Below are 26,674 nucleotides of genomic sequence, written 5' to 3'. Positions count from 1 at the left end.
AGAGCATCACTTCATACCAGTTATAGGTACCAAACAAATCCTCCACTTTTAAGGAAATAAAACCTCACCTTTGAGGGTAAACGTGCCTTTCTCACCAGAACAGATTCTGACAACTTCAGGCATTTTTGCCATCAGCTCTAAGGTGGATTGGAAGCCCAGGTCACGTAGAGGGAGAGGTTTGCCGATCATGGCCACGTATTCCTTCTCCAGCTGTGCTGGGGTTAAACCCTCTTTATCAGTCATAAGCAGTGACCTCACCTCCTTCTTCAGCAACTCCATAAGATGCCCCTGCTTTGACATGCCCGCATTTGACATGCTCGCACTAAAGCAGAAACACAAGCAAGCAGAAAACACTCATACCACAGTTACTCAAACACAGGTAAAAGACTTTTTACACCGCTTAACAACCAAAAGCTGATGGGGTGAAAGGGCAGCAAGCCAGGCTCGCCCACAGCCGCTGCCTACCAACCCTCTCACATTTTCCTGCCTGCACCCCTGGAGCTGCCATCCTTTGGTAACCATTGTCCCAGCTAAGATTGTGGCTCCTCTGGCATCTGCTGACTGTTCCCATGGGATCACGTCCACTGCAAGCATTTTATCCCCAGAGTTTAGAACATCCCTCCTAGGGCCTGTTCTGTAGAAACCCTGCTACTCAACAGAGATCCTGCTGCCTGATGATTCCAATACTCACTCCATGGGCTTCCTGCCTTTCACAGAGAGCCCTGCATCCCTAAACTCGGGGATGGGGATTCCCTGCTCTGCCCCATCGGCTCCCTGCCCCTCACAGAGCCACCAAAGACCCTAATCCTGGGCCTGGGGATTCCCCGCTCTGTCCCTCAGACACCTGCATCCCTAATTGCAAGACTGGGGATTCCTCTCTCTGCCTCATGTGCTCCCCCCCCAAAGATTCCTTGACCTCTAAACCCACGCATGGCAATAGCGCCCCGTGCCCCACAGGGTCACTGCCCCTCACAGAGACACCCGCACCCCCAAACCCAGGCATGGGGATTCTCTGCTCTGCCTCTCAGACACCCCACGCCCCTAATCCCAGGCACAGTGACTCCTTGCTCTATCCCATGTGTTCTCTTGCCCTTCAGTGAATTCCCTGCATCCCTAATCCCAGGAATGGGCATTCCACCCTGTGCCCCATGTGTTCCCTTGCCCCTCACAGAGCTCCCTGCATCCCTAATCCCATATATGGATTCCCCCCTGTGCTGCCTTTTCCCCTCACAGAGCTCCCTTCATCCCTAATCCCAGGAATGGGAACTCCGCCCTGTGCATGTGCTCCCTTGCCCCTCACAGAGCTCCCTGCATCCCTAATCCCAGAGGATGGCGATTCCCTCATGTGCTCCCTCGCCCCTCACAGAGCTCCCCGCATCCCTAATCCCACCAATGGGAATTCCACCCTGTGCCCCATGTGCTCCTTTGCCACTCACAGACTCCCTGCCTCCGTACTCCCATGCATGGAGATTTCCCCCTGTATTCCCTCGCCCCTCACAGAGCTCCCCGCATCCCTAACCCTGGGCACGGCGATTCCCCTTTGTGGCCCACGCGCTTCCTGCCCCTCACAGAATTCCCTGCAGCCCTAACCCCGGGTATGGTGACTCCCCCACGCGCTCCCCTGCCCCTCACAATGCTGTCAGCACCCCTAGTCCAGCGCATGGGGACACCCCCCATGAGCTTCCGCTCCCTCTCACCTCACGGAACCCCCGCACCGCCCACTCCCTCGCGCGCACCCCGCCACGCCTGCGCGCGCCCTTTCCCGCGCTTCCTCGGCGCGGGGGCGGGGCGGGAAAAGGCGGGGAGGAGGCGGGCAGTGGCCGGTGCCTTCCCTCGAGGGAGAAGGAAGCGTGTGGTCGAGTTCTGACGGAAAAGTCAGAGCCCGAGGGCTAAAAAGCGCCAACTATGATTCCACCCTGTGCTTCGTGTGCTCCTTTGCCCGTCACAGAGCTCCCCGCATCCCTAATCCCGGGCATGGTGATTCCACTCTGTGCCCCCTTGCCCCTCACAGAACTCCGTGCATCCCTAATACCAGCACATGGGGACTCCCCACTATGTCCCATGTGACCCTTTGATCCTCACAGAGCTCCCTACATCCCTAATCCTGGGCATGGCGATTCCCCCCTGTGCCCCATGTGCTCCATTGCCCCTCACAGAGCTCCTCGCATCCCTAATCCCAGGCATGGGGATTCCCACCTGTGCCCCCTTGCCACTCACAGAGCTTCCTGCATCCCTAATCCCAGGCATGGCCATTTCCCCGTGTCCCTGTGTGTTCCCCTGCCCCTCACAGAGCTCCCTGCATCCCTAATCCCAGGCATGGCCATTTCCCCGTGTCCCTATGTGTTCCCCTGCCCCTCACAGAGCTTCCTACATCCCTAATCCCAGGCATGGCCATTTCCCCGTGTCCCTGTGTGTTCCCTTGCCCCTCACACAGCTCCGTGCATCCCTAATCCCAGGCATGACCATTTCCCCGTGTCCCTGTGTGTTCCCTTGCCCCTCACACAGCTCCCTGCATCCCTAATCCCAGGCATGACCATTTCCCTGTGTCCCTGTGTGTTCCCTTGCCCCTCACAGAGCTCCCTGCATCCCTAATCCCAGGCATGGCCAATTCCCCGTGTCCCCATGTGTTCCTCTGCCCCTCACAGAGCTCCCTGCATCCCTAATCCCAGGCATGGCTATTTTCCCCTGTGTCCCTATGTGCTCCCTTGCTCCTCACAGAGCTCCCTGCATCCCTACTCCCAGGCACTGGGATTCCCCCCTGTGCCCCATGTGCTCCCTTGCCCATCGCAGACCTCCCTGCATCCCCCAATCCTGTGCACGGCGGCTCCTCCAAAGCCAAAGAGGACAATTACTGGGTTGCCATGGCCATTGCTTAAAGGTTGGCAGTCACTTGAGAAACCAACAGCACAGCTGATTTCCACATGAGGATATTTTTCAGTAGGACGATGGGGATGAAGTAGGACAATTGGGGATGGTAGTGGTACAAGAAAGAGTTACTATTACAAAAAGTGGATTTTTTTTTTAATTTAAGCTAAAGTAGAGTTCAATTTTGTCTAATTAATTGTGTTCTTTGAGAGCTAGACAGAATGTCCCTCTGAGAGCAGGTTTTCTTTCAAACAGTGTTTTCACGGACCCTGTTCATTCTCTGGAGATGATACCTTGTGTTCAGTCTGATCTGTGCTGAACAGATGCATCTCTTTCTATAATCCTCTCTGTTTGCCATCTCCCCCCATCTCAAACGCAAGTTCAGGCAGAGCTGGAGCCAAAGCTCCAAATAAGCGAGAGATTTGACTGTTGTGAAGTTCATAATAAGATTAAAATAAGTCCTTGGGAAGTAACAGAATATGGATAGGGTGTCTGGGAAAACTTATACATATGCATGTAAGTGGGAAATGTATTCTGTCCTCAGCTCTTATCCTGTGGCACACAATTGATAGACATCACTGCCTTGCGTTGCCAGGCCTGATAAAGGGTGCTTGCTTCCTAAAACTCTTTTTAATGAGTTTATTTGCTGGCATTTTCGGTATCATCAGGTGCTGCAGATCTGCCAGGACATGCTCTGGAAGTGGCTCCCCTGTCCCGAGGTGGCAGCCAGAAACATCCCCCTGGAAGGGACAGAAGAAGAAGTTGGGACCCACTGGTTGGATCGAACACCTGACAAACCCAGAAAGTTTTAGTTTGTAGGTGGTAAAGATCCCACAGGGCTTTGGGCAAGTGCTCAGCTGCAAAGCTCAGCAGGAGCCAGCGATGTCTGCTCGCAGCCTGGAAACCAAGTGTCTTGGGCTGCATCCAAAGCAGTGGGACCAGCAGGTGAGGGTAGGGATTCCGGCCCTCTGCTCCGCTCTGGTGAAACCCCAACTGGAGCCCTGTGTTCAGCTCTGGAATCCACAACATACGAATCACACAGACCTGTTAGGGTGAATCCAGAGGAAGCCACGGAGATGATCCGAAGGCTGGAGCACCTCCCATACGAGGACAGGCTGAGAGACATGCTGTTCAGCCTGGAGAAGAGAAGGCTCTGGGAACACCTCAGAGCAGCTTCCAGTACTGAAAGGGGCTACAGGAAAGCTAGGGAGGGGCTCTTGATCAGGGAATGCAGGGATAGGACGACGGGGAATGATTTTAAGCTGAGAGAGGGGAGATTGAGATGAGATTTTAGGAAGAAATGTTTTCCTGTGCAGATGGGGGAGGCAGTGGGACAGGTTGCCCAGAGAAGTCGTGGCTGCCCCAAGCCTGGAGGTGTTCAAGGCTGGATTGGATCTGGCTATGAGCAACCTGATCCAGTGGTGTCCCTGCCCATGGCAGGGCGGTTGGAACTGGATGGCTTTAAGAACCCTTCCAACCCCAACCATTCTGTGATTCTATGAACCAGAGGTCATGCCAAAACCAGACCTGAGCTGCCATGTACTGCTGCTGCCTTGCCCTCTTAGCAGCTGGAGACCATGTCCTCTGCCCCATGCTGGCCAAGTGATAAACACAAAGTTAAAAAGGTCTCTGGAGCACTTCCAAAGCAAGTACCGACGCTATGTATTTATTAATTATGTCTCATTTCCGCCCAACTTTTCTCCTCTGCCATTAGCCTGCTGCATCCATCACTTCCCCGGGGACCTGCTGACGAGGCACCCAGCATGATGGAGCGGAGAATGCAGGGAGCTGGTGCTCCTGTCCTCCCTGTCTGCAATATCCTGTCTCTGGGCAAGCCACAGGTTTCCAATAAAACAGGAATCCATGAAATAACAGGAGCAGCACCTCCCCAGCTGGCTTCCTGGCTGCCTCCAGCTGCTCCTCCACACCAGAAACCAGGCATCCCTGAGCTCAGCACTGCCCTGGTGACAGAGAAGTCACCGCTTTGTGTTCAGGCTTTGTCTTGCTCTTGTACCATTTCTAGCTAGATGCTGTTTTTTTAATACGGTCAATGACTTTCCAAATGTTTCTCAAAGAGTTTTTCACAGGTCTCTGTGTGCGACGTGAAAAGAAAAAGCTCCTATGTTTGCCCTGCCACGTTCCTGCTGTGGAAAACTATGGGGCACCAGCTCTTTCCACGATTTTTTATTCAACAGCTCTAACCTTGCAGTGGCCGCCACGCTTTACACCCCTTCAGCAAAGTTCAAGGCTGAACTGGGACCAGCTGATTCCCCTCCCTGCTAAATGTGAAGTAACCCTAATTTGCTGCTGACATCCCACTGTGCCAGAGAAAGGATTTCGGGAAAGCAGACTGGTGTGGGATGCTACTCATCCACCCATTCTCTGCAGCGCCCCCTCCAAAGACTCCTGAGATAAGGTTTTTCACCTTGGTGGTTTTTGTTCCGGGCCACTCTCACCATTTGCGGACTGCAGAAATGCATGTCTGACACTTACTTTTAGGCTGCTTTTCAACAGCTTTGCAGAAACCATCTACTAAGAATTATCCGAGGGCTTTTGATTGTATTTTATTTCCAAAGGCAGGAAAATGGACACAGAACATCCTCCCGGAGTCCATCCTGCCCAGGTTTAACCCTCCTGTCTCCACAGTAGCGTGCTTGGAGAGCAGAGCAGCTGGGAAACAGCTTGCTCATTTCGCCGCTGCCCATTCTGTCTGACAAGCCTTTGATAAACTTGAACAAGCCTCCTTGATCTGACACCTCCCCATCTCTCCTCCCCCGCCTGGTTTTCCTGCCTGCAGCAATAAATTCAAGCACAAATTCATCCTACTCCCACAGGCAGCTGCATGCTCCTTGGCACAGATGAGGATGGATAAGAGGTCTCAGAGCTCTTCCAGGGAATCTCATAAGAGACGCAGAGAGTCTCCAGAGAGCAAACGAGAGAAGAGGACTAGCAGCAGAGAAGGCAGCAAAGGACAGGGAGACAGGAAGCCGGAGAAAGCAAAGGAGATCAAGAGCACTGCAGGGACTGATGGCAGGGTGCACACATCCACAGTGGTGGACGTGGATGATGTGATATCTGATGAAGAAATGGAGGCAATTGCATTGCTGGACAGTGAGCAGCAAGAGGAAGGTATGGTTTATGGAAGGGGAGGAGCTGGAAAGCTGTGGGCTCTTTGACCTTGTATGACTCTGCATGGTGAGTGCCATCACACCCACCTTGCAGAGACACAGTTTTCCATGGGGTGAGACATGGGACACCCCAGCCAGCCTCACAGCCTCCTGGTGCTGTAGAGCTAGAGCAATCACACAGGTTCTTGGGATCTTAACCTCCCTCCAGACCTGCTGGCTCTGCAGAGGGCTCCAAAGGCAAAGGGGCAAGAAGGGAAGGGCTAGAAAAGATCCAAAATGGGAGGCATGCAGAAATGCTAACTACACTGCTGGAAAACATCATCCACCCTCTGGGTCTTGGTACCCCCAGAAGTAATCTATTTCCAGGCCATACCTGCAGATTTTCTTTCACAACAAGGGGCAGTCAGATCAAGATGACCCACACTCACTTTGGGGGGATGTGGAAGGTAATACTGATCTGGGGCTGAGCACCCCAGTCAGCCCCCATGCTCTGGTGTGACTGGTGGAGGGCACAGGGAGATCTCAGCAGCACCAGTGGCTTGGTCCCACCACATCAAGGAGCTGGGATGCGAATAAAATCCTATTCCAAAGGACTTGAGATCCTCTGATAGGGAAGGGCACTTCAGGTTGTGCATGTTGATATCTACTTCTTATTTGCAATCTTTCTCTTTTCCATTACTTTATCTCTGCCGATAAACTTCTGGGCTCCTAGGTCAGCCAACAAATTGCCCATTGCAAACCCTTCAACACTGCTTGGTGGCTGCAGGTCTTCAGGCTAAAGGCTGCTCTCTAGTGAAGGCACCATGGGGAAGCACATCTCCATTTCTGACAGTAAAGCAGGGACAAAATCTGTTAGCGCGTCCTGGCAGCTCCTGATCGCCTGACTCAGCTCTAGAGAGAGCAAATGGTTCACATACACCAGGTTTAGGCAAAGGACAACACTGAAGCTGATGGGCCCAGGCGCTTGTCAGGCTGTTGGTATTTTGGGAGCCGGCCTCACCTAATGCAGTCCTGTTGTATTTCTCCCTAGGTGTAAAGTCTCCAGGTCTGGGCATCTGTGAATGGCTTCTCACCATCTTTTCTTTCCTGTTCGTCATAATGACCTTCCCCATTTCTGTCTGGTTCTGCATGAAGGTGAGAATGGTCATAGAGCCTCTCCAAGTTTAGTAGTCAGTGTCTGATGTGGATGTAACTCACTGGTTCTATGTGTGTTGGACATGAACGTAAAGCTTTTTCTTGGTCTAAGGTTCTATTTACACTTCTTCAACCCACCATTAATTTTGACTTCTCCTTCATCACACACTGCTGCAACAAAGGGCAGCACAGGGATCCAACCGCTACCTCTCAAATACTCCTGCTGCAATATCAGCAGCCAAGGGGTTAGGTTTCTCTTTTTCTGAACAGCTTGCAGGTCTGTTCACTTTCAAACATCACCTTGAGTGTACCCATCCCAGAGACAGTGGCATTAGAGCAGCAGGTAAATAGGTTTTGAATTTAAAATGTTAAGAGAGTTTGATCTCTTAGTTGCCAGTGAATTTCCCCTCTTCCTCCCCTTTTCTCAGATTTCTAGCGTGGCTACAAGTAAGCATATTTTGATTCCCACTTCTTGGGAAATTTCACGTGCATCTTATTCTCATCAAGGGTGTCAGTATTATGGTTAGACCTTACAGAGGTGAGCACATGCACGTGTACTTCCCTTGGAGGCAAGCTCAGGATGTTTGAGTTTGGCCAGACTATGAGGAAGCAGAATGCTGGCCTCATCCTAGGAAACCCCGGGTATCTCTGACATGCACTGCTCTCCCAAATCCTGGGCTGTCTCGTGGCCACTCCTTCGCTGCTCACATACAAGGCCAGCCAGCAGTTCTGAGCCAGGTCCTCTGCAGGGGTAAAGGGACTCAGGGACAGGTGACTCCAGCAGTGCCGAAACCCTACCTTTGCAGCGCTTTCCCAGAAGAGACTCCTCCCATACCAGTGAGGCCCCTTTCCCCAGTCCTACACCTTCCTCTGCAGCCCAGCTTTTGTTTCCTCTGCAGGTAGTCCGGGAGTATGAGAGAGCCATCGTTTTCCGACTTGGGCGTCTCCTTCCTGGCAAAGCCAGAGGGCCTGGTAAGGTGGTTACTGAGACCCCCCTAGCCATGTCACTCCTCTTCCTCGTGCTGGACCAAAGCTCACAGGCTGGTGCCCTCCAAGCAGGCGCAGCTACGCAGGAGATGGGAGGGCTTGGCTCCTTCTTAGGGCCAGTGGCTTCTAACGGCTTTCACCAGCTGCCTTTCTCTTCTTCCCACAGGCCTTTTCTTTTACCTTCCCTGTCTGGACACGTATCACAAAGTAGACCTGCGCCTCAAAACCCTAGAGATCCCTTTCCATCAGGTATGGCTCACATCTCGTCTCTATATTAACTTCTGGATCCCTTTAACATTACACCTTATGCTTCCCGGCTTCATCTCTGCATAGAAATGTTTGAAAAAACATCTCAAAGTAACACTAACGCCTCAGAAACTGGAATGCAAAAAATTCACCAGAGTGAATTTTCTTCTTTTTTAAAACTATTGCTTTTAATCCCACTCAGTTTGACCCATCTTAGTGGTAACATACACCAATAGGGAGGGGCTGGGCCAAAGATAGTGGACCAGGTGTTCTTACCCACCACACTGAGGAGTGAGTGCAGTGGGGATAAGAGCTCAGACTAAGATCTTACAGCGAGGTAGAGGCGCTACCCTGTTCCTGGATAAGGCTGGGAAGAAGAAAGGTCTGAGCCCTCCCTTCTAACCCTTCAACAAGCACCTGCTTAGCCACAGCTCCTCTTCTCCTTTTGGCATGTGTTGTCTATGCCGCTGCATTGCCAGCAGGACTGTCCTTGTCTGGGAGCTTGTCCAAGCTCACCCCAGGATGCGGAACAAATCCTTCTGGAGACACAATGTCCAAGCACTTGCCTCAGGACACAGCCTATACTCTCAGAACAGGAACGGACCAGGCAGCAATGCGTGGGGAAAACCCACCACAGGATGACAGCCTGGTCACGGTCCTTAGCTCAGTGGGACTGAAGAGAGAGGCGCAAAGATGCTGCTCTGGGAACTGGCATCCAGAGGTTCTAGAGTTTGTCCAAGGTCAGTCAGTAGCAGAGGTGGAAACTACAAAGACTTAACAATCCAGCTAGTCTTCATTCTCTCCGTTGTGTGCTTTTCTGTGCTACCTCAGAGTTGTCAGAACCAGCTCCCTGTCCCCTAATGTCTTCTCCTTAGGTGGTGACCAAAGACATGGTTACATTGGAGATAGATGCTGTCTGCTACTACCGGTTGGAGAATGCCTCTCTTCTCCTCACCACCCTGACCAGTATCTCCAGTGCCATCCAGCTACTGGTGCAGACTACCACAAAGCGGCTTCTGGCACATCGAGCCTTCTCGGAGCTTCTCTTGGAGAGGAAAAGCATCAGCCAGGAGATAAAGGTACTTCCACAGTGGGGAGACAGCAATGCAAAGGGCAAACTGAGCCTCGAAAAAGCAGCTTGGGTGATCGGTGCCTCAAAAGCACAGACACTGGTTTGCAGAAGAGTACAAGAACAACATGTGTCTGCACAGAAAAAGAGGACATTTTTCTTTTGTTTGATTTTTGACTCGAATCACTTTAGGGGAAGGATATACAGTGTGGGACCCACAGGCCACAGTGGGTAGCAGATGGTATGGTGTGAGGGGCACAAAGGAAGCCTTAGACCAGCTTTGCGATACCCCAGCTTCAGTACTTAGTCCAGAGAGGACGTTTGCACCAGTGATGTGTTCTGCAGCCTGAGCTGCCATAAACCCAGCACACATGGGATCTCCAGCAGCCGTTCTCTGCGGCCGTGACACAGGGACATGAGGACACCAGTCAGGCACTGGATGTTTCTTATAGAACTGAACTGGCTCCACACTTGAACTAGTATGGACCAGTCAAATTGTGCTAAACCACTGGGGCAAACACAAATCAGAAGTAAAGTACTTTGATTTCTGAGGGGCCTCACACAACAGCACACAAACCTAATAAATCTGCCTTACAGTCCTGCAGTGAATTGCCTTGAATTAATGTCCCTGCACTGTCTTTCTCCCCGAAAGGCTCCTAGGCCAGGGCTGGTGTTCTCATGCTCCAAAATCTTCCTCTTCACAGGTGGCTTTGGATGCGGTCACAGGCTGCTGGGGGATCAAAATGGAGAGAACAGAAATGTAGGTAGGAAATACTGGTAGAAGGGACTCCCCTGGCCCTGCTCCCTGCTGCCGGCTCCTCTTCCTGCTTTGCCTCTGGCTCTCTCCCTGTGGCTCTTCTGCACTGGGCAGAGCCTCACCCCTCGCCTTCCTCTTTTCTCTACCTCTTTCAGTCTCTGCTGCATGTAAAATTTCCACATGTGCAGACTATGCTTGCTCTTGCGCTGACAGCCAGGGATGGATCTTTAGCTGGGATCTCATTCCTATTTCTCTGCGGCTGCCGGCAGCATTTGCACCCATTTCTGGAAGCCTGAGGGTTGCAGCAGGCACCGAACCCTCTGTGTCCCATTCCAGACCAAAGGCCCCAGGGTCTCAGCGCTGGTTGGGACGGGCTTATCACTCACAAGCCCATGCAGAAAGGCTCATCATGCAGAGACTCATGGAAGAGAGAGCCAAGTGGTGAACGAGCACATCTATGAACAGAAGGAAATTCCTGTCCTGTTTGGAGAGCAGTCTCCCAGTAGACTTACTGCTCCCTCGCAAAGAGTAAGCTTAGACTTTTGGCCTCAGTGGCACAGAGGTCTCCCTGCTGCCAAGCAATCATGCAAGCCTAGTCACTGTAAAAGAATGGGAATGGGGTAGAAGGCTAAAGTGAGAACCACAACGAGGGAAACCCAGGGAGCACAGAACAGGAGTGAACCGCTCTGCAGAGACTGACTGATAAACCCATTTGAAGCCTAAGACTGGCCATCTAGTGCTGCCAGGAGAGCCTAGAGCCCTACTCATCCCTGTCCCTTACCCCAACAGCAACAGCGTGCAGCTGCCTGCTGAAGTCCGGCAGTCCCTGGCTGTGGAAGCGGAGGCCCAGAGACAGGCCAAAGCACGGGTATGAAAACTCTGAACACTTTGTCTCCTTCCAAAGCTTCCTCCTTTCCTTCCTCACTCGTGGTTTGAGATCCCTGGGTACACAAGGGTACAGCTCTGGCAGGACAGGTCTCCTCTCACTCCTGTTCAAGAGCTGTGTCTAGCAAGAGCCTGGGCTAGCCCAGTGCAATGCCGGATCTGGTCCCTGGCCCACAGGTAGGACAGAAAGACACACACAGAGGTGAGGGGTTATCCCCCACAGGGATCCCCACGGGGATCTTTTCCTCCTCAGGGTTTCCCTGTTCCCTTGGAGCCTAGGGCAGGGCTGTCACCGCTGCCGTGCACCCTGCCCCTTGCTCATCCCAGGCTGGGCTCCATCCTTTGCACTGAGCTGCTCAAGAGCCTGGAGGCGGTTGGTGTCCTGCGCCCTCCTGTGAGCCCAGCCTGGGGGCTGCCCTCTCCTGCCCAATTGTGAACCTCATTGGGCCATGTAAAACCAAGGTTAGACATGAGCTTCCAAACTTTTGGGAGCATCAACAGGACCGGAACATGCTGTGATCTTCAGACAGCAGGAATATTAGAATGACAGTGGCTCTAAGATTTTCACGGGGCAGCCTCCCTCTAAATGAACAGGCCATGCCCCCTTACTCCCAGCCTCACAGAAACCTTCTTTATTTCCCTGCTTGGTAGGTGATCGCTGCGGAGGGAGAAAAGGCTGCTTCCGAGTCCCTGCGGATGGCAGCTGAGATCCTATCCAGTGCCCCGGCTGCTGCTCAGCTCCGTTATCTCCATGCGCTGCACTCCCTCACTGCAGAGAAACCTGCTGCTTTCATCTTGCCTTTGCCTTTGGATGCCATGAACCTGGGCTCTGTGGCTCCGCACAGTCCCGCGGCCGTAAGCAGCCTCCCTGCAGACATCACAAAGCTCCCAGAGAACCCGAAAGACAAGAAGGACTCACCCATGCTCTAAGAGTCGTCCCAGAAATGGATCCCACGCTGTCTCTGGTCAGTTGGAGAGGAGCTGGGCTACTGGCAGCCACCGGCAGGAACTGGTCTGGAGGCAGGAGGGAAGGAAGCCCAGGCCTGTGAGATAAAGTGGGTTGTGCATGGAAGAAGCCAGTGCTTGTTTCGGATAGGGAAAAATAAATATACATCATAAGGAGCAGGGGCTGAGGGAACATGGGTGTCGTCCCTTCCCCTTCACAGGGCCAGATGCACCTTGACACCCTAGAGCCTGCTCCCTGGGCTCTGACCCATCAATCCATCGCCTCCGCAGAAGGACAGATGACCCGTCCCCAAACCGAGCAGCCGGGGGGGCAGGGGTGGGAGCCTGCAGGCAGGTTCTCCTGGGACAGGGGAACAAGTTGTGCCTGGTGCAGCCTTGGGCGTCGGATGTCAGTCCAACGCAAACACACACAGGCAACCAAGGATTTTAGCCCTAGTTCTAAAATGGGAGGAAGAGGAGGAAAGGGCAGCTTTCATGGCTTGGCACTTCCCTACAAGGTCCATCAGCTCTTTAGAAGAAAGGCGGGCTGTGCTGCTGCTCGCTTCCACTGGTGGTTGTGGCAGGACAAGAGCTGAGCTGGTGGGCATCTGAAATGTGAGAGGTGACCCGCTGAAACAGCTCCCACCGAGCTGATACAGGGGATTCTGGCTCTGCTGGGAAGACCTAGCTGAGAGCCTCTAGAATAGGGATACTTTGGCCTGTTGAAATCGCCTTGGTAATCTCCACACACAGGGAAGGAACAGAGATAGTCCTCAAACCTCCTATAATCCGATCTTTCCAGCCAAAGCTCTTTGAAATGACGGGGACCCTACAGACACTGCAATCCTTTCCCCTGGGAGAGAGGTTGAGCACTGTCGAAGGGAATAGCACCGCACTTGGTCTCTCTGATCCCGGTGCCCTTTGGGTGGATATCAGCTTGACTCCTGCCCTTTCACTTTAGATGCACCATCTCTCCTTGCTTCAGAGCAGACCTTCCCTGCAGAGCCATTCCCAGCCCGACATTCCAGCGCTGGTGACCTGTAGAGGCCAAGACACGGGACACCTTGCAACCCTTCTCTTAACGGCCCAGGCAGCAGCTGCCCATCAGGCACATGCCTGCAGGGATCACCCAGCCAGTCGCTCACTCCTGCATTTCCATATACGTTGTGCTGTCTCCACGCCTGCTCGTAGCTCTCCTGGTACACATTCGCTGTTCATTCTTCTCGTGACAAAGGCCTGTGTGAAGTGGCTTAATAGCACTGCAAAGGACAGAAAACCCACTTCTGCTCTCACATTGTATTTAATCAGCCCCTCAGCTCCCTGGATTCCCCTTCTCAACATCCAATGCTCCCATAATACTTTCTCTGCAAGTGTTTGCTGGCTTTTTTTCATAGCAAGGCTACCAGGCAAACCAGACCCCTCACAAGTGGCTGAGAAGCAGAAAAAATCCCCCCCATCAGCTTCTCTCTGCTCACACGAGCATCTGAGCTCCAGGTGCGACCTCCCAGCCCAGTCTTCCCACCAGTGCAGCCTCTCAGGAAAGGGTGACGGGATGGCTGTGGCTCTGGCTTGTGTGTCTGTAATGGATCTCAGTAGTGATCCGCTCATGGAAAACAAACTCTGGGAAGAGGAACAGCTCTGTCACCTTCCACTGGTGAACATGAGCTGTGCAGTTACTTCTCTAGGGCTGGTTCTGCTTATTTCTTGTGCTGCTGGAAGACGGCCCTGTTTCCCAATCTCAGGCAAGAGGCTGAGATATTACATTCAAAAACCTTACAGAAGGAAAAATCATTTAAAATGACCTTCAGGACTTGTGATGTATGTTTCCAAACCAGTATTTACTCTGGGGGAGTGGGCAAGGGCTGTCTGAGCAGACGCCGTTCCCAATAGATTCCCTGCCTCCTCTTCTGAGCTGGGAGTGGATGAATATGCAGTCACACACAGAGTGCCCAGGGTGGAGACCTGGTGGCCACCAGGAGGAGTGGAGGCTGTAGGGGTTACTGCGGGTGGGGAGCCAGACATGGAAATCACAGGGAGATGGAGTAGGTGTTAAATACCTTCCCAACACCCCAGGAGGGTGAACCGACATCATCCAAGGTCTGATTTTGCGACCTTGGCTGCAGGCAGTTTTCCTGGGGTAGCAGTTTGAGAAGGGCCTTCAGGATCACGCCCAGCTTCAGGCTGCTTCGTACCTTCAGAAAGAAGGACAAAGCCTTCCAAAGAAAAGGATTCAAAGGGGAACAAAACTTTGCCCATACAATTCTGTGCAATTTCTGTATAATTTCTTCCTGACCAGCCCACTGGGAACTGGACCCTCTGAAGCCAGAGGATAGAGGAGGTTCCCATGATCAGATACGCAACGAGGCCACACTGGCACTGCGGAAAAAACCCTTGAGGGGCTGAGGGGAAGGAAGGAGGCACGCAGGCAAGAGAGCTGTGAGTAGGGGAAAGCCGGGGTAGCAGTGGTATTACAGGGGAGAGAAGGTGTAAAGATATTAGGGCTGTGGGAGGAGGTCGAGGACAAGCAAAGACAGAGGCGGAAGTGGTAGAGCCAGCTAGAAGAGCAGCGTAAATGCTGAGATGGCATGGAGATATTGGGGTAGCAGGTAAGGATGAACAGCAGGGGATCAGGGCTGCAATACTGTTATGAAAGGACACCAAGAAAATATTCGGGCATTGCTGTTCTTTAATGCTTGCTTTGTCTGGATCCCTTGAACTGGCCAGGCCTTGACTTCCGAGGTGCTCTGTTGTAAACATTTTTCTGAAAGAAAAAACAAAACAACAAACCAAAGCTATTAAAAATTCCATGGAGTTAAAACATGCCCAAGGTATCACATCCATAAGCAAATTCACCTCCCTTCCTGCTTTGATGTCAAAGAGACAGGACAAACCGAAGGACTAAGGGAAGAAGTTTTAATTCCCATTCCTTCTACTTCTCCACACATCTGTGTGGATCCAATTGAGAAAGGACACAAGGCACTGTTTTCACCCACCACAAACGTGCACCCTAAGGAACCACTGTCACACCCTGTGGGCAAGAACAGTGGGTAAGCAGTGTTCAAATAACTCCTGGAGACAGCAGGAGTGTCCTGGGCTGTAAACACAAGAGGTGTGTGGCCTCTGAGAGCGAAGGGACATGGAACATTATTTCTTTCCTACCTTGAAATCAGAGACCCTAAACAGATCTTCTTCAGTGTAACAAGGAATGCTCACTTACAAGGAAAACAAAGTCAGTTACAGTGATCGCCTGGATATCGACCCTGTGTCACAACTCAAAATCAGACAAAATGACTTTCTCTCAAAACCAGGCCACTCTCAGCAGTTCTTTCTGCCCTGAGCTGGAATCAAGGCTCCTTCCTTGGCCTCTGACAAAGAGTCTGGACAAATCCCTAGGATGTGGCCAGGAAAAGAGAGCCCTGCCTGAACAGGCGGGAAATGAGGTGCCCTCAAATATTGCCTCCCTCTCAGCCTGGGAGGGGGTTCAGCAGATTCTCCTGACCTTGCCCTTCTTTGGCTGTTGCTTCTGGGATGACTTTCCCCTCTTTCTCCAGCTCACGCTCCAGCTCTCCGATTCCCTGCAAAGCTTCTTCCAGCTTTGTTTCAAGACCTCCAGATCTCTCTGCCGCATTCTGAGCACAGATCTCTGTTTCTCTGAAACACAGAAGCAAAGATAATGCTGAAACCTGAAATCTTAAGCAGCTGCTGGCAGGACACCTAAATGAAAGATTTTGAAAACTGAAGCATTTAGTTGGTTTGAGTGACTCTATAAAACACACTCATGGTGTCAGAGAAGGGCATTGCTCAAAGATCTCTAAAGGACTTGACAGCACATGCACCCAGGGAGAAATAAAAAGGCCCTGCTGGAAAGTAGCACATTGCAGCTATGACAGTCACCTGCAGAACAGCAATGTTCTCCTTTCCTTCCAATGTTACTTCCTCTGCTACGCGTTTCCTACTGCTGTTGACATCTTCATCTTCAAGATCTTCCCGGGTTGAAGAAACTGAAGCTTCAGCTGCAGTTCCTGTGAGGCACGGAGAGGATTAGGTTGATAGAGCTCCCTTTGTTCCTCCAAAGAACCTGGGCAAAGCTGACTGGTCTCTGACTTTCTCTTGCACATAGTTAGATTTTGACTCCAGCCACTCGGGAGGTCCTGAGTACGACTATATTTCAAACATATTCAAATCACAGAAAGGTTTTTGGTTGGGAAGGGACCATAAAGTCCATCTGGTTCCATCCAGAATTCTCTATGATTTTTCATAGCTCTCATCCAGACTCGCTCTAACAGGTCTGTCTGATTCGTATGTTGGGGATTCCAGAGCCGAACACAGGGTTCCAGGTGGGGTCTCACCAAAGCGGAGCAGAGGGCCGGAATCTCCTCCCTCGCCAGTCCCACTGCTTTGGATGCACAGAACATCTCTGCCACGGCCACTGCTCCCTCTGTGGGGAGAAATGAGGGTAAATCCCAGGATTTTTTTCCACTCACTAGGGTAAACCACAACAGAAGCACAAGGATTTTCAATCCCTACAGAGAAGCTTCCGACATCCCTTGAAACAACTTCAGTTGCCCGGTGTTCAAGGAAGCTTTAGGCATCTGTGTAAAGGAATGATGCACCATGGACCTCCAGGAAGCTGTAAGCACCACTCCAGTCTGGATGTGAATTCTCTATGATTTTACATAGCTCTCATCCAGACTCACTCTAACAGGTCTGTGTGATTTGTACGTTGGGGATTCCAGAGCCGAACACAGGGCTCCAGGTGGGGTCTTACCAGAGCGGAGCAGAGGGCCGGAATCTCCTCCCTCGCCAGTCCCACTGCTTTGGATGCATCCATCACCAGTGCTTCTCATCCCATCCCTTTTCTTGGCAGCTGAGGTCAGAATTGACACAAACAAATTTTTGAAGACAATAAACCTAAATCTGTTTCCTCATCATCTGCATTTAGCCTGTCTCATACGAAATTTGGCCAATGCCAGGCCAACCATCTATGAACCACATCCAATGGTCACAGGCAGTGTCAGAGCCACCCAGACACATCAGGAATTAAACCAGAAGCTCAGCCTGATCTCCTGCGCTAGGCAACCACCAGCAACCCAGCTACAGCCACCCCAACGGGTGAAGGAAAAGCTGTCACTCACATGGGGAACTGGTGGGGTACCAGTTTTACCAGTGGGGTACAATCTCTGAGCTCCACTGAAGCTCTGCCTCTGCCTGAGACCTGCCTTCCCAAGCAGCACTGGGATTTTTAGCCAGTTTCCAGCCATAACTCCTCATAGTTCTGGCTGTGCTATGAGTGCTTGCAGGTCCTCGTGCTAAACCTTCCCTCACACTGAACCGTAGCTGCTTCCTTCAGGACAAGCTTGGAAGCGGATCTTCATTCAGACTGGTTCAACCCAGAACAGCATGTGCCGTCTACAGACACCTCTGATGCCAAGAAATTTCTCAGTCCTACCTCTGATCCAAAGAGGTTTCCCAGGTCTTCTCAATCCAGAGAGGGGACAGGAGTGCCTTTGATCTCTGGAGGGAGAAGACTGCACACTTGAAGCCAATTACAGCACTCGGTCCTGGAAGACCCAACAGAAAATTATTACTCAGCGAGTGTTGAGCAGAAAAAAAAAAAAAGAGCTGTTCAAATATCTGTTCATCAGTTAAACAACCTGTCACTGGCTGATCACTGCCACCAGCTGATTCCTTCAAGAAGCTCCCTCTCTGGTCAGCACAGAGCATCTCTGCCACAGCCACTTCTCCCTCTGTGGGGAGAAATGAGTGTAAATCCCAGGAGTTAATGTCTCACTCGCTAAGGTAAACCACAACAGGAGCACAAGGATTTTCAGTCCCTACAGAGAAGCTTCCGACATCCCTTGAAGCAACATCAGTTGCCTGGTGCTCAAGGAAGCTTTAGGGATCTGTGTAAAGGAATGCTGCTTTACAAACCTCTTACAAATCAAATGCACTCTCATCTACCCCACACCTCGACAGCTGGAAACAGCTTCTCCTCCAGCTCAAAAGTCCATGTCCTACGCCATTTATTTTGCACACTGACCTAATGACAGAAACGTTTGGTTTTACCACAGCAATGCGGTCTCCCCACAGCCTCCCTTTATCCAGGCTAAACAGCCCCAGGGCCCTCAGCTGCCTCTTGTAAGACCTGGTCTCCAGCCCCTCAAGGACTTTGTTGCCCTTCTCTGGATGCACTCCAGTGCCTCAATGTCCTTCTTCTAGTGAGGGGCCCAAAACTGAACAAAAGATTCAAGGTGCGGCCTCACCTCCAGAAGAGTCGAGTATGTAAGGGAGCCGAGGGGAGTGGGAACTCCTGTCATACAAGAACTGAACACTTCTACCCAATTTCCTGACCTCATGCAGAAGGAGGACAGACTTACCACCTCTCTGGCTAAACGTTCCCTCACATTCTGGCCTTTACCCCATTGTGGCAACAATCCCTGAAAGTCACGACCATCCACACACCAAACGCAGATGCAGGCAAAAACCCACCTCCTTGGTTTTCAAATGTCAGTCTCCGGTTCTTCTCTGCAGTTTCCTCTGGAGAGGATTCCTGGGCTCAAGGACAGTTCTCCACTCCCAACTCGGCGCTGACTTGACTTGCGTGTAATGTATCCACCTGTTCATTTCTTCAGCCTGAAGGATGGTGTGTGTTGCTATCAGCACCTGAAAGGGTCTCTTCCAGCTTTCTGGAAGTTCCGCTCTCCCACGTCTTGTGGTGGATGTAGTCTCTGGGCTGGAACGGTGTCCTGGAGAATCTAAAGCGAGAGGCTCAGGACATGTTACACACCGCCCCAGGTCATTCACTGTTTTACCCAATGACAGCAGAGAAGATTTTAGCTCTGTTTCTCCTTTTAGCACTATGTCTTGAGGAAAAACAGTCATTTGATGATAAGGCCTCCCAAACATTAATGCATATGGACTGGTCTTAGCCTCAGCTCTTGGCTGTAGCCTTGTTCTTAGCAAAGCCCATGCAAGAGCGTGGGGCCATTGCGAAGATATCTCCTGACAAATTTGACCCTTTTGTCTCTGCAGAGTTTGATTCATCCTTTCCACCTTCCCACTAGTGGGGGACCCAGGGGGTGTGCAGGGCCCATTTTCTCCCTAGGACTTGGCTCAAATCTTGTACAATCTCTGCTATAAAGTGAGGACTTCTAGCTGAGAACAGACCTATGGGAATTCCAAACCGTGGTATAATTCCCTTCAAGGAGGTTTTACTCACCTCTCTTGCTTTACGGGTGCTGCAGGGCAATGCCTCTGGCCAGCCTGACAATGTGTCTCCTGGTCCCAACAGGTCCTGGGATCTGCCCCGTCTGGGCAGTTCAGAGAAATCTCTGTCAGGGATCACCAGGGGCATTTCCTCTGCGAGCGACTCCCAGGGGAGGGTGCTTGAGAGGGACAGGATTATTGTTCAAACAGATTCACATGTCCCCACAACGGATATTCAGATCTCTGTCTCTGAAAGGGATTAATACCAAGATACCTTTTCCTGCTGGCCTCGAGCTGCTCGCTCGGCCAGTCCATTACGTACCTTCATCGGGGAGTTTCCCACCTGAGGTGCCTTGCATTGCATTAGTGCCACTTCTCTCTGTTTCTGGATGTCTTTCCACAACTGCAGGACTTCTTCTTGGTTCTTGATGGGGGATCCTTGTGCAGTTAACAGTCCTCTTTCCTTCCATACTGCCCCATGGGCATGGACCGCCCTTGAAGCATATTTAGAGTCTGTCCGTAGATTTACCTTCTGAAGGCCGTCACCATTTGATGATTCCGCTGTTCCCTTTACCCCTAGAAAGGCAGCTGCATTTCCTACCTTAGCTGTTTGGAGCTCCTTGAATCAGGAGCACTGGTGCCGCCACTGCCCGCAGGCCCGGGCCACCCCTGACTCACACTAACCACCTGCCTAGAAAAGGACCCCACCGGTCTTTTCCCATCTCCTGCTCTCTGGGCTAAGACCCCCAAAGCTTGATGCTGTCTTTCCTGCACAAACAGCTCTAAAGGTTTTGTTAGATTGGGCACTCCCAGAGCTGCGGCAGACAGAACGGCCACCTTAATGGCTTCAAACGCTCTCCTCAAGTCCCTGCAGAAGCAGCGCTTCCCCAGTCTTTAAGGGCCCTCTAGAGAAGCTTTACCACAAGTCCATCATGCAGTATCCCCAGGTGACACCATCAGCCATTCCTAGAAGGTCTCTCAGCTCCCACACGGCTCTGGGCTTGGTGGTTCTGCAGACGCTTCCTTGTGATCGCTCCTGAGTCGCTGACATCCCAGCTGTGACCCCAGGGCTGTCTGTGTGACTGGCACGCAGGGTGCAGGGCGCTGCGAGCTCTTCGGTGGGCAGAAAGGCAGAGGACCGAGGCTTGGAGACCATTCTGGTGTGACACTGCGGGACTCGTCCACGGCATCCACACTGGGCTTGCTTCTGTCAGCCATGGCCTTCTCTTCCAGTAAACTCCAAAAAAAAGACAAATGAAAGCACTTTGTTAATTTTAAAACGTGAATTAACATTTAATAACATTTAAAATAAGGAAGGGTAAACCAGGTTTCCCCACTCCCCCCAACAGCCCCATGCCCTTATCGTATGGTCTGGTGAAGGACGCTGCTTTTGACTCTGTTTGCCTTCTCTTTCTCCTTCTTCCTGATTGGATCCATCTGAAAACAGCGCCAGAGTCGCAGCGTTTCATCAGCAGCAGCCGAGGCCACTGTTTCACCATCAGGGCTCAGAGCCATGCTCAAGATTCTTCCTGTGTGACCTGAGGAGGAGGTGTGCGCTCAGGGATGGGCCATTCAGCACATGCTCTGGTCCCTCTGGTTCTGCCACCACACTCACATTTACTCCACTGTGCCCCAGGAACCCCACCAGCTTGCAGAGCTGTCCCCACCCCGTGCTGCAGCAGCAGGAATTCACCCCCCAGGCGTGCATTTGGAGCAACAGCACTCCTTCAGCAGCCCCCAGGAGGGCCCCCCTCGAGCAGCACACGCCTCTGCTCACCATCCGGCATCAGTGGGGCTCCAGGTTGGGCCACCCTTCTGTTCAACCCAAGGATCACAGCTGCCTTCAGCCTCCAGCAGACCTCCCTTCCCCAGGCAAGGGGCGCAGCCTACCTTGCAGCTCGGTGACCTTGGACATGGCTGGATACTTCCAGATCACCAGCTGATTCTCTTCAGAGCCATGGCCTGAAATGAGCTCCTTGTAGTTGGTTGACCATAGGATGGAAGAGACCTGGGAGGAGGCAGGAATGCAGGGAAGACAAGCTGCTTGTGCTGATGCTCAGCACCCAGAGAGAAGCATAGGCCCGTCCTTGTCCCTGCCCCTGCACCTCAGGAGCCAGCAACTCTGCTCAGGTGTCCTACCAGAAGGTGTTTACATCCAAGCTGACATCCATGTCTCACCTGGGAATGGGCATCAACATTGCCGAGGCAGGCGCCAGAACACACATTCCAGAAGCGGATGCTTTTGTCAGTGGCTCCACCTCCAGTGGCCAGAATGCTGGACTTCCACGGACACCACGCCAAAGCCTGCGAGAAGAGGGTTCATCCTAAGGCGTGCCAGAAGCAACCTGTGCGCAGGCAGTGCTGCACATCTGCCCCGCATGCAAACGCGTGCCCACAGCTGCCCCGCGCTCACCTTGACAGCACCCTGGTGCTGACGGAAGGTCTGGACTGGAGCAAATCCTGCACGGCCCCCCTGGCTGCTTGGCCAGATGTTCACCAGGTGGTCATCACCGCCACTGGCAAGGTAGCGGCCATCCAGAGACCACTTCAGTCCACACACCTCCTGCTTATGACCAGCGAGTGTGGCCACGTGATGTTGAGCAACTCGGATGTCGTGGTGGTGGATTTGGCCACTGTGTGACCCGCTGCAGAGAGAAGGTGCTCGGGGTCAGGCTGCACATGTTGGCGTGAAAAGCCCTCCTGGCGCTGGGCCGGGACTGCTGGACCTGCTGCTGGGTTTCACACCAGTGCTACCAGCAGCGCTGGCCTGCTGGGCCGAGTGAAGCAGATCCAGGAGAAGAATCTGCACCAGCTCCACACCGCCCTTCCCACCCCCACCCACTGCTTTACCTGGACAGGATGTAGCTGTTCCAGCTGAGACACCCCACACGGGACACGTGGCTGGTCAGACTGCGGAGACATTTCTGATGCTCGACGTCCCACAGCTAGAGAAGCAGAGCAAGAAGGTCTCCAGAGTAGGAGGAAATGCCAGCCCTGTTGCTTTGCTACCTCACGGCGCAGGCTCTGGCATTCAGCCTGGTCACCCTGGGAGCAGGGATCAATTTGTATCTCATGCCCACAGAACAGAGGAGAAGTCGAGGGCTCAGAAACCCCAAGCCCAAGCTCTGCCTCGCTGCTGCAGCTCTTCACTGGCTGTGGACATCTCCAGTCCACACCAGGCAAGTCAGAGCGTGTTGCATCTTTCTTGTGCCGGCCAAGCCTTTGTCCCAAGGCCCCACAGCTCCAGCAATCCCCAAACAGCTCCAGTTCTCCTCCCGCACTCACCTGCACCTCACCGTTGCTCACACCAACAGCAAGGCAGTCTCCTCCGTTACCCCAGGACACAGAGGAAACATAATCAGCTACGTGCTCTATCTCCATGAGGTTTACGGTCTCCCTAGAGATGTGGTGCCACAGGTAGACAGTGGTGTCCAGAGCCAGCGCCAGGAGGTTTTGAGTGCTCCAGTCAAGGAGAGTCAGGTCTACAGTTTGGAAGAGCAATGCAATGCAGGTCACACTGTGCCGCCCTGGAGAGCCCTGCCCTTCACCAGTGCTGATGCTGCACCTTCCACCACCACCACCAGGTGTGAGTGTGCCCACACACATGGACACACAGGCAGGGAAGGGGCAGCCTTCTGGGTGTCACCATGCCCAGGTGCGGGTCCCATAGCCCCAATCCAAGTCACCTGCACAGCACTTTCGACCACTGTTCCTAGAAGGCTTCACCCTAAAAGTGCCAGCCCAAGGGCATAAGAGACTGAAACAGCCCAGGCAGAGCTCCAGTTCCTCAGACCACACTGTCCTAGGAACTGCACTGCACTACACAGCGATCTCAATGCCCAGCACTCGACAACGCAGCCCACTTACAATAGTCATCGTGGATGTCTGGGGCACTCAGGACTCGGTCTGGTGCAGAAGAAATGTATCTGCCCTTTCTCCTGCCGAACCCAGGCATCACCTCGTGCCCGTAGAGCGCTTTGAGGTTGTACTGATAGCCTGCGTGCAGAGAAACACTTTGGTTAACCTGAGTTCCTGTTTCCTCCCAGCTACGCCCTGCTCACCCAAGGAGAAATCCCTCCCAGGGAAAATGCAGCCCTGAGAGCAGAGCCACGCTCAGAAGAGCGCAGGGCATTAACGGCACTGGCGGGGTGAACTGCTGAGCCAGGGGCAGCTCCGGATCTGGAACTCAAAGGAACAAGTTTAACTGACAGGCCCGTGGTTTTCCGTGTCCCGTTACGTTTAGAGATGGTTAAGGTACAAAGAGAACAGCAGGGAGTTGGAAGCTTGTGCAGCCATCGGGAAGGTTTGCCACCTGCAGTTCCAGAAAGCACTTGGCAGCTTTTGTAAATCAGTTCACTGGAGCTGTCACGCAGCCCCTCAGCCGCTGGAAACCTAAGGATTCGGGAGACCTCGGCGTGCACAGCAGCTCCAAGAAGCCAACTGATCCCTGCACATGTGGAGCTGCTGTTCCCCTGCCCAGGGGTCTCCAGCTGAGCCAACTCACCCAGACCCTGTCCCTCACCTGCTGCAGTGGTCTGAGCCTTTCCACTGAGGCGGAGAACCTCTTCCAGGATCTTTTCCAGATCAAAGGCATTCAGACTCGCTGCCCAGGGTCTCTGGCGCTCCTACAGAGACAATCTGCCCTCAGTGAGATGCATCGGAAACACAAAGCCTGCGCTCCACTTCAAACTGCAGCTGGCAGAGCACACACCTCAGCCGCCCTCTCCTCGGATCAGGAGATGCCCAGCCGTGGGGTGGGTGTCAGTGGCACCCAGCCAGCTCCAAGGGCTTGGAGCTCAAATAGAGCCAGTTTGGGGCCTGACTCAGCTGCTCTCAGTAACTTCATTCTCTGAAAGCTACTGCATGGTTTTGAGACAGTGTCCCTTGCTACAGGGGATCCCACAGGACATTGGTACGCAAAAACAACAAGGCTCACACTTATCCCTTGTGAACCAAGAATCTGTGGTGACGTTCCCATCGAGGGATGGGGAGGGGGTGCGATCTCCGATATTTGTACATATATTATTTCTTCCTAATTAGTTTAATAACCATTACTACTATCATTTCACTAAAGCTGCAGTTTTAGTTTCCAACTCACAAGTCTCTTTCCTCTCATTTCCCTTTCCCCCTTTCCCTGGGGGGTGGGGAGGGATTTGGGACTACAACTGCATGGTTTTAGCTGCCGATATCAGCCGGGCCGGGGCTAAACTGCGACACAGCTCCAAATGGTTTTTCCTCAGACTCCAGCACACTGTCCTGCTCACATTTTCGCACAGACGAGTGGCCAGGTCAGTGTCTCATGGCCAGTGGAGAAAGCCACAACCACAAGGAACCAAATGCTTCCTAAAGAGATTTCAGAACCCAGCAGACACATTCCAGAGCAGCTCCCCACACAGACATTGTCCTGGAACAGCTCCCGCCGCAGCGGCACTGGGCACAGGTTCACAGCTTTGGAGCTGCGTATCCGGGGCTGATGAGGCTTTCAAATGGAGCAAAGGAAGCAGCAGAGGCTCTTCCCTGGGCCCAGGGCAATGTCCCTACAGAACAGCTTCACTCAGGCTCCCATTCCCTTCCCAGACCCTACAGCTCCTACAGCATCCGCGGCTCCTAAAGGGCAGAGCTGGAGGCAGTGCTGCTCGGGGCTGTCAGCCTCACACACTCATGCGAGACAACTTCCAGTTTGCTTCTCTGGGAAAGGCCAGGAAGGGGTTTGGGAGGGACCAGTGCACTCAACGGAACTCAGCAACACACTCACCTTCACGGTAGGTGACACCACAGCAGTGTCCTTCTGGAACTTGGCCACATCCATGTCCAGAGCTCTCCGGCTGGGAATGTAGCGAACTGGCCCAACGATCCTTTGGGTCCTCTGCATTTTGGATCCTCGTATAGCTGCGTTCACACACATTGATATTGTCTTACAGCTAAGGAACAGCCCAGCCCAGAGCCTTCCTGAGACAGCAAAGCCAGCGCTTTGCCACATCCCCCCTCGCAGACAAGCGGCACTCACAGAGCTCGTGCCGTCCAAAGCCCACCTCGCTCGGACCTCTGCCCCCCTGTCTAACGCGCGAGTTCGGGGCTGCCAACAGACAGCAACTGCAGAGGTCTGTGCCCCTCGGCCCCCCGCACCCCCTCTGCCACCGCTCACCGGCTGTGCCGCACCACATCCCGCTGGAGCTGTGGGAGCCGCTGCCCGTGCGGATGATGGGGCTGAGCCCGGGGCTGAGCTCTGCTCGGCCTCGGGGATCGCCGGGAGCGGCTGCGGCAGCGCCGCGGGGATCGCTGCAGGGATTGCCTCAGGAATCGCCTCGGGAATCGCTTTGGGAATCGCCTCGGGAATCGCTTTGGGAATCGCCTCGAGAAATGCCGCGTACGGCTCCAACAGCGGAAGGGTCGCCTCGAGCAGAAACTGCACGTGGGCTGCAGGCGAGGGTGTCAGTGGGGGCAGCACCGGGAGCGGGGCTGCAGCCTGGCCACCACGGCCCCGGGGCTGATCCGCAGCACCCTCGGCACTGAGGCCTCCTCTGCTCTGCCTCTGCCTCTCCCCCCATCTCCGGAGCCCTCCCTCTGCCCTCTTTCTCTCTCCCTCCCCTTCCATCCCTCTCTCCCCCCCCCCCTCCCACACGCTTCTCCCTCTCTCTCCTCTCCGTCTCCCTTTCCTCCCTCTCCTCAGCTCCTTTCCCCTCCCTTCACCCTCAGCTCTCCCTTCTACCCCTTCTCCTCTCTCTCAGCCCCTCCCTCTCTGCCCCTTTTCCCCCTCTCGCTCTCCTCCTCTCCCCTTCCCTCTGCGCTCCCTCTCTCGCAGCCCTTTCTCCCCTCTCCCCTCCCTGCCCTCCTCTCCCCTTTCCCCGCGGCTCTCTCGCCCCTCCCCGCCGCCCCCAGCCCCGCCGATCGGTTCCTGCCCCGCAGCCCCTCAGCCGCGCTGCCGCCCTCACCTCCGCGCTGCGGTTAAAGCTCGCGCAGCCCCGAACCGGCGATGGACCCGCGCGGACGCGCCTCTCATTGGCTGAAGCGGGGACGGCCCCTCCCATTGGCTGAAGCGGGGACGGGGGTCGAGGCACCCCAAAAATGGGGGCATCCCCAAAACTGGGGGTTCTTACTCCCTAGGAACCCCCCAGAATGCACAGCCTGCCCCCCCCAAAAACTCCCCCCCAGGGCAGTGTCGGGCTGGAGAAGAGGAGGCACCCCACAAAGGGGAGGGTCGGGCACCCCAAAAATGGGGGTGCCCCAAAACTTTGGGGCTCCTAGGTGCATTCTGGGGGGTAATTTTCCCTTCCAAGCCCCTAGAAGCCCCCAAATCCAGCCCCCCCCAAGCTCTCAGGGGACCCTAAAAATGCCATCCCAGCTCCCCCAAAGCCCCCAGGAACCCCAAAACCCACCCTACCCCTCCCACCCCACCCCCCAAATCTCCCTCAAACCCTCAGGAGATCCCAAAAGCTCCACCTCAGCACCTCC

At 53.5% G+C, this 26,674-nt stretch overlaps 3 protein-coding genes across 12 annotated transcripts in view; 1 reads left to right on the top strand and 2 right to left on the bottom strand.

The window, feature by feature from the left end:
* The window catches only part of LOC104058165 (protein FAM163A), a 44,715-nt gene extending 44,400 nt beyond the window's left edge, over nucleotides 1-315 (bottom strand). For 5 of the 6 annotated variants that reach the window (XR_008451117.1, XR_008451116.1, XM_054073689.1 and 2 more), the window contains exon 1: nucleotides 69-300. Coding sequence is in view for 4 of the 6 variants with exons in the window: in XM_054073689.1 (XP_053929664.1) it covers nucleotides 69-300 (232 nt within the window). In the remaining 2 variants the exon portion in view is untranslated. Of the gene's footprint in view, nucleotides 1-68 lie in introns of all 6 variants that reach the window. The other variant, XM_054073687.1, reaches the window with a different exon arrangement.
* Nucleotides 316-5,680: 5,365 nt separating this feature from the next.
* On the top strand, nucleotides 5,681-12,354 carry NPHS2 (NPHS2 stomatin family member, podocin). Its single transcript, XM_009559615.2, has 8 exons — nucleotides 5,681-5,994; nucleotides 7,024-7,127; nucleotides 8,027-8,099; nucleotides 8,281-8,363; nucleotides 9,236-9,439; nucleotides 10,134-10,189; nucleotides 10,976-11,054; nucleotides 11,723-12,354. Exons 1-8 carry the CDS (start codon nucleotides 5,724-5,726, stop codon nucleotides 11,999-12,001), a joined length of 1,149 nt encoding a protein of 382 aa, XP_009557910.2. The 5' UTR covers nucleotides 5,681-5,723; the 3' UTR covers nucleotides 12,002-12,354.
* A 188-nt stretch (nucleotides 12,355-12,542) lies between these two features.
* On the bottom strand, nucleotides 12,543-26,251 carry LOC128852878 (cell division cycle protein 20 homolog). 5 transcript variants are annotated; one of them, XR_008450987.1, is made up of 17 exons: nucleotides 26,155-26,251; nucleotides 25,368-25,639; nucleotides 24,978-25,111; nucleotides 23,745-23,847; nucleotides 23,090-23,218; nucleotides 22,508-22,704; nucleotides 22,073-22,167; nucleotides 21,636-21,867; nucleotides 21,401-21,526; nucleotides 21,113-21,230; nucleotides 18,506-20,459; nucleotides 17,466-17,763; nucleotides 16,785-16,883; nucleotides 16,366-16,454; nucleotides 15,911-16,038; nucleotides 15,516-15,667; nucleotides 12,543-14,777 (listed from the first exon to the last, which is right to left on the bottom strand). XR_008450987.1 is itself a non-coding variant. In XM_054073079.1 (11 exons), exons 2-11 carry the CDS (start codon nucleotides 25,384-25,386, stop codon nucleotides 20,179-20,181), a joined length of 1,434 nt encoding a protein of 477 aa, XP_053929054.1. In that variant the 5' UTR covers nucleotides 25,387-25,639; nucleotides 26,155-26,251; the 3' UTR covers nucleotides 18,050-20,178. The 5 variants fall into 5 exon arrangements, 2 of the variants coding, with proteins under 2 accessions (XP_053929054.1, XP_053929055.1); XR_008450988.1 differs by lacking the exon at nucleotides 17,466-17,763; XR_008450989.1 differs by lacking the exons at nucleotides 16,785-16,883; nucleotides 17,466-17,763.
* Between the last annotated feature and the right edge of the window lie 423 nt (nucleotides 26,252-26,674).

The sequence above is a fragment of the Cuculus canorus genome, chromosome 8 (assembly GCF_017976375.1).
Source record: "Cuculus canorus isolate bCucCan1 chromosome 8, bCucCan1.pri, whole genome shotgun sequence".
Taxonomy (NCBI): Eukaryota; Metazoa; Chordata; class Aves; order Cuculiformes; family Cuculidae; genus Cuculus; species Cuculus canorus.
The sequence above is the reverse complement of the archived record's forward strand: the minus strand, read 5'-3'. Positions and strand labels throughout refer to the sequence as shown.

Bases quoted from the DNA above. Each gene is read 5' to 3' on its own strand.
- NPHS2 (XM_009559615.2), top strand. From the start codon at position 5,724: ATGAGGATGGATAAGAGGTCTCAGAGCTCTTCCAGGGAATCTCATAAG. The intron at 8,100-8,280 runs GTAAGGTGGTTA...TTCTTCCCACAG, and splicing joins TGGCAAAGCCAGAGGGCCTG to GCCTTTTCTTTTACCTTCCC. The intron at 11,055-11,722 runs GTATGAAAACTC...CCTGCTTGGTAG, and splicing joins AGAGACAGGCCAAAGCACGG to GTGATCGCTGCGGAGGGAGA.
- LOC128852878 (XM_054073079.1), bottom strand. The intron at 21,527-21,635 runs GTGAGCGCGGGG...CTCTTCTCGCAG, and splicing joins AGCACCAGGGTGCTGTCAAG to GCTTTGGCGTGGTGTCCGTG. The intron at 21,231-21,400 runs GTGAGACATGGA...GCCTCCTCCCAG, and splicing joins ATGTTGATGCCCATTCCCAG to GTCTCTTCCATCCTATGGTC.